This window comes from Eubalaena glacialis, chromosome 6 (assembly GCF_028564815.1).
Source record: "Eubalaena glacialis isolate mEubGla1 chromosome 6, mEubGla1.1.hap2.+ XY, whole genome shotgun sequence".
Taxonomy (NCBI): domain Eukaryota; kingdom Metazoa; phylum Chordata; class Mammalia; order Artiodactyla; family Balaenidae; genus Eubalaena; species Eubalaena glacialis.
Genome location: NC_083721.1, coordinates 105,205,300 through 105,211,500, shown reverse-complemented (window position 1 = coordinate 105,211,500; position 6,201 = coordinate 105,205,300). Strand labels below are relative to the sequence as shown.

Genomic DNA, 6,201 nt, shown 5'->3' with positions numbered 1-6,201 from the left:
CCCCGCCCCGCCCCCCGCTCGCCCCGCCCCCCGCTCGCCCCGCCCCCCGCTCGCCCCGCCCCCCGCTCGCCCCGCCCCCCGCTCACCAGCACCCTCCCCTTTCTCGGTCCCCCACTCGCCGCTGTGATTCGCGCTGTCAGCCCGCGAGATTTCGAGCTCTTCTCTCGCGAGATCTTCAGCGTCCTGGAGTCAGCTGTGGTGGCCGCTAACTGGGCGATAGGAACTGGTCGTGCTGCAGTTTTTCGGCACATCTGGGTCTGGCCCAGAGGCGCTAAGTAGGTTCTGGGGGCCGAGACCCGGCTTGCAGTCGTGCGGGGTCCCTAAGGAGAGAGGGGGACGGACTCCCTGGGCTCGGGCGACCTCGGGCCGCGTGCGCGCAGCGTGTGTGCCGCCGGCGGGAGCCCGCGTGAGGTCTCACCCGCGGGGTGCGGGGTCGGAGTGGGGTGGGTGGGTGGCCCGCAGGTGCGGTGACACCGCCCGCGGACTCTTATAGTGAGGTTCGAGGCACGCCTGCGGCAGGGGTGAGGGCGTGGGGTGTCCGGTGCGGCCCCGGCCCCCTCTGGCCCCTCCTTGGGTTCGCCGGTGTTGGCGCCCAGGTGCCGCCTGAGGTCAGCGCGCAGTTTAGTGGCTCGAGGGTCTTGGAGACGGGAACCTCCGGAATTCGCTTCGTTCTGTTATTAAAGAAACTACTTCTTCCAGAGGTTCCAGGTGGAATTGGTTTTTCTTATTTGCGGCTTTACGAGGCTTGGCTGCCTTATTCAGAGAGGCAGAAGGAAGATGAGTAACACGCAAATGTCTTAAATCTTACTATTCTCTCTCTCTTTAAAATCAGGATATACAGAAAAATGGAGTACATGACAGAACCCGTGAAGCACACACCTGGACACATGTGAGTCGCGTCCCTTTTCCCCCATCCCCCTTAAGTTTAAAAATGTTAGTGACTTTTTGAAACTTACTGTGGGGAAAGCTTTTCTTTGCGGGATGGGGTCGGGGGGATTCTTTTGTCTTAAGTGGGAAAAATGAAAAGCCGTGTTTCCTGAGGAAAACGAGTTCATTTTTCGCTGGGAAGTTTGTGGTAGTAAATACTGGTTTAAGAGTGTTAAAATATTCACTGTACATTCTTCTAGGTTGGCATCAGCCATTGACTTTTAAATTTAAGGTAATTAAAATGTAATAAAATTAAGTATTCAGTTGTTCCATCTACTACCCACATTTCAAGTCCTCAGTAGTAACATGTGCCTGGTGGTTACCATAGTGGACATCAGAGGTTATAGAACTTTCATTTTGGGTAACGTCAATGATTCTTAAACATTTTGTGTTCCCAGTACACCTAGGGTTATGACACTCCCATCATAGTGAGTCACTAGACGTGATACTGTTTCCATCTAAAAATTTTTCTCCTCTGGGTAAATGTTTACATTTTGACAGTCCCTGTGCTATACTGAGGCTTAAAAAAAAAATTTGCCTTTGGACTCTAAAGCTGTCTGATGATTACTATTAGCAGTTATTTTGCCTCTCTAGACCCTTTGTACATCGGCCGTATTTTGAGGCTTTTTGGAATTGCGGCCATCCCTGGGTTTTTTTCGCCTCAATAATCCAAGATTTTTTAATCTACTGCATCTTTGAAGTCAGTTTTTTAAAAAGGGTAGAGATATTATGACCTAACTTGAAGGCTTTGGTTTGTTTGTTTTTTATTTTTTTTTTATTATTTTTTGTTGAAGTATAGTTAATTTTTCAATGTTGTGTTAGTTTCTGGTGTACAGCAATGTGATTCAGTTATATATATATATATTTTTCATATTCTTTTCCATTATTGTTTATTACAGGATATTGACTATAGTTTCCTGTGCTATACAGTGGGACCTTGTTGTTTATTTTATATATAGTATTATAGTTTGTATCTGCTACTCCCTGTTTGATAGTTTTTTAATTTAACCTGTGCACTTATGAAATCTAATTTGAAAAATGTATGCTTTGTTTATTTAAGCTTGTGCTGCGATTGCGGTGTCCCGATCAGTCCAAATCCTGCCAATATTTGTGTGGCTTGTCTGCGAAGTAAAGTAGATATCAGCCAAGGCATTCCGAAACAAGTCTCTGTATCTTTCTGCAAACAGTGCCAAAGGTACGGTGTGGTACTGTTTTATCCTGCTTAAAGTTGAGATTTGTATGTGGGAGAGCCACCAGGATATACTGACAATATTTTAAGAGTGTTAAGATATTCACTGTACATTCTTCTCGATTGGCATCAGCCATTGGCCATATGTGGCTTTTTAAGTTTAAAGTAATTAAAATGTAATAAAATTAAGTATTCAGTTCTGTCTGCTACCCACATTTCAAGTCCTCAGTAGTCACATGTGCCTGGTGGTTACCATAGTGGACATCAGAGATAATAGAACTTTCATTTTGGATAACGGCAATGATTCTTAAACATTTTGTGTTCCCAGTACACCTAGGGTTATGATACTCCTTCCATCCTTTAAAAATACGTGCAATAAGCTGCATGTAATAAAGATAAGATACATGTAATAAAGTGCACGTAATTGAGATTTAAGTTATTTATGTTGGCCTAGCTAGAGATTTTAGAATTTGCAATTTTGTAGTGTTCTTTTCTAGTTTTCTCTGCTAATTTGGTAAAGTTAGTGCAAAGGTATTTGAATCTGTTCTTTTTCTGTTAAGGGATTAATAGGTTTGATGTATACAATTAATAGATACAAGTTGATGTTTTTAAGGGTGAGAGCAGATTTTAAAGACATATTACTATTAATTACCATGAAGCTTTTGTTTTCTGCTTCAATCACTAGAAGCCATGTATGATAAAAAGCACCTTATTTTTTAAGTAATTTAGTGGTGTGTTTTAAATTAAAGATCATATGTATTAATGTTCCCACGTAACTAAAATGACTATAGCTGATGGAAAAACAGCTCAGTATATCATATCTAGGATGGTCTGAAATGAAGACTGGATTTTAAGGCAGACTTCTTCTGAAAGTTAATGTTTTATTCCTTTTGTATTTTCTTTAGTTGCTGGCATAAACAGCTTATGTCTAGGAGGCCATTGAGTAATACAGAACTACACATAAAATTATATGCCTGTGATTTCCCAAATGGGTTAGGACTATAGTGACTTTTAACTTTTTTGGGAGGGAGGGGTTCATGAATCCCTTTAAGAATTTAAAAACTGCATCTTCCCAGAAAAATACATAAAACAAAGACATGAAACTTGTGTTCTGTTTCAGGGAGTTTATAGTTTGTAAGCTTGGCAGGTGTGAGGCTTAATCTATAATAAATATTCGCTATTCTTAAGAATGTCGGTGGAGTGAAAAAAACATTGGACAAAGAATCAGGAGACCCAGTTTATCTTGGATTTCTTACAAACTAGCTCTTTGATACTCTTGGCCACTTCACCTCTCTAAGCCTTAATTTCCTCATCAGAATGAAGGGGCTTTATTAGATGATATATGAAGCCCTTTTTAACTCCAAAAACATTATTATAACAAAGGGACCTATATAAATAATTTTTTTCAGTGAAACTTTAAAAGTGAAAATCAGAATATTTACTTAACAAGTAAGGAAAAAAAAAGCATTCACATAATACATTTAGAAGTATTATGTATTTAACAAACATTTATTGAGCATTTACTGTATGCTAGGCACTGTCCTAAGTCCTGAGCTGACTGGGCTAAAAAACTTAAAGTACATACATAAGGGATTTAAATTTTAATTTAGTCAGGTTTTATATAAGATTTTAAATTTTACAGTTTAAAATTTGAAAAGGGACTTTGAAGTAGATAAATAGTCTGAGCTATTATTGATACATAGTATTAGGTACTAATTTACCTTTTTTGTGTGTGAGAAATAAGCAGTTCTTAAGCATTTTAGATGTACATTATAAACCATTTTAATGCTATTTGGAGGTGATTTTTTTCACCTGTGTTTCAAAGTATAGCTTCAAGGAACACTGGGGCATTTTGTCATCTTCACTGGAATGCCTATTGGTGCTTGAAGTAATAAGACCTTTTAATAAGTTATTTCAGATTGACTTTCTCAAATACTCAGAATTTTATCTTTTTAACTACTTGTCTAACTGAAAGTTTTCTGGAACTTTTAAAATATATTTGGGTTAAGTGCCTCAGATCAACCTTGGGTATTATTATATTTGATTAATAATCATTGTTATGTCTGCATATTCACATGGAAATTTTTTTTTCTGAGAGATCCTGAGTTTCAATATATTTTCTCTCAGATATTTCCAGCCACCAGGAACTTGGGTACAATGTGCATTAGAATCTAGGGAACTTCTTGCTTTGTGTTTGAAAAAAATCAAAGCCCCTCTGAGTAAGGTAGGTCAAATAGCTAAAATCAGTTTTTGTGGGGGGTTGTGTGTGTGTGTGTGTGTTTAATCTCTCATTTTCAGATAATCCTTGTTTGAGTAGATTTTCCAAAATAACTATTAAATGCTACTGTTGGTAAGCACACTACTACAAATGCTGTTTTCATTTTTAAAGTTGTATATATTCTTTTTTAATGGAAATGAAAATCTTTCTGCTTTAAAAGATTTAGTATAGAATCAAATTTTTTTCATTCATTATTTGAGAACCTCTTATGTGCAATAATCTTTTCTGAAAATGTTTATATAAAGCCATTGCTAAACATAATTTGGAGGCTATAGTATTAGGGCTATGGTATTCGGTTTTAAAAAAATGTTCATTACTGCTCTGGAAAGAAAATATTTGTGCTTATTACTTAGTCAGTGTATAAACATCTTCAAAAAACAAATAGGATTTTTTAGTGTAGTTAGCCTCTCTACATAACACTTTCAGTTTTCTTTATGCTAAACTTTATGACTTATTTCCACCAGATATGTTTTTAATTGAAATGGGCTCTTTTGGTTTGAAGAGCTTCAGATTCTCTTAAAACTCTGATAAAATTTCATGTAAGAGTTCTTTGAAGTTTCTCCCTTTATTTTCCTTGTTTTTTCTCCCTGGAATTTGTATCAGTCAAATGTTGACCCTACTAGCTGAAAACTTTGCCTTTTTGCCCTTGTATTGTTTTTAATCTTTTTTTTTTCCTGTGTTCCTGACAGTTTCCTTTATCTTCCAATTTTTGTATTAATTTTCTTTCAGTAGTAATATTTTGAGTTTAGAGTTTTTAATGTTCTTGATACAGTCTGTTGAATATTTCTGAAGGTTTAATAATATGCTGTTATCGTTTTTTACTTTCCTTCTGTTCCCTGATTTGTCTTAGTTTTTTTTTTTTTTTTCTGGAGTCAGTTTTTGTGTAACTTGGTCTTTTGTTTTCATACTTCAGGCTTTTGTCAGATGTTCATTAATAATTCATTAACATTCAACAGATGTTTATTAACTGTCAACTCTGTGCCAGTCTACTTTTGGTGTTAGGGATGTGGAAGTGAATGAGAGAGACGAAATCCCTGTCTTAGAGAGCTTTTATTTTAGTTGAAGGGGAGGGTGTGGAGTAGTCAATGAACAAAATAAATAGGTATATTAAAAGGTATAAATTCTGTGGAGGATAAAGCCAGAACTGTGCAGGGAAGAGTTGCAATTTAAAATAGAATGGTTAGGGGAGGCCTCACTGATAAGGTGATACTTGAATAAACATTAAAGGCAGTAGGGGAGGGAGCCACAATCTGGAGGAGAAGAGCATTATGGGTAGACAAAACAAGTGTAGAGGCCAAAGGCAGGAGAATACCTGTGTGGTTAGAGTGGAGTGGGGAGGGAAAAGTAATTGGGGATGAAGCCAGGGAAGGCATGGAAAGTCAGTAGGTCAGGCCTTGTAGGCCCTTTTGAGGACTGGTTTTTACTCTGAGTATAGTGGGTATAGAGCAGGGGTCCCCAACCCTCACGTCGCGGACAGGTACTGGTCGGTGGCCTGTTAGGAACTGAGCCGCACAGCAGGAGGTGAGCAGCGGGGGTGGGTGAGCGAGCAAAGCTTCATCTGCTGCTCCCCATTGCTCCCCATCGCTTGCATTACCGCCTGAACAACCCCCCCACCCCCGTCTGTGGAAAAATTGCCTTCCGCGAAACCGGTGCCTGGTGCCATAAAGGTTGGAAGGTTGGGGACCGCTGGTATACAGGGTATGGGGCAGAATAGTGAGATGAATGATTTATAGTTTATCAGGTTCCCTCTGGCTGTGTTTAGAATAGATGTGAGGGGCATGGGCACCTTTAGGAAGCGATTGTAGTA

The 6,201-nt window shown here is 39.1% G+C and overlaps 1 protein-coding gene across 2 annotated transcripts in view; it reads left to right on the top strand.

The window, feature by feature from the left end:
• The first annotated feature begins 174 nt into the window (after window positions 1-174).
• Window positions 175-6,201, top strand: part of NMD3 (NMD3 ribosome export adaptor) — a 37,685-nt gene continuing 31,658 nt past the window's right edge. The window contains exons 1-4 of one of the 2 annotated variants that reach the window (XM_061193475.1): window positions 175-275; window positions 833-889; window positions 1,988-2,122; window positions 4,244-4,340. In XM_061193475.1, coding sequence (XP_061049458.1) covers window positions 846-889; window positions 1,988-2,122; window positions 4,244-4,340 — 276 coding nt within the window. In that variant the 5' untranslated portion in view covers window positions 175-275; window positions 833-845. Of the gene's footprint in view, window positions 276-832; window positions 890-1,987; window positions 2,123-4,243; window positions 4,341-6,201 lie in introns of those variants that run through there. The other variant, XM_061193476.1, reaches the window with a different exon arrangement.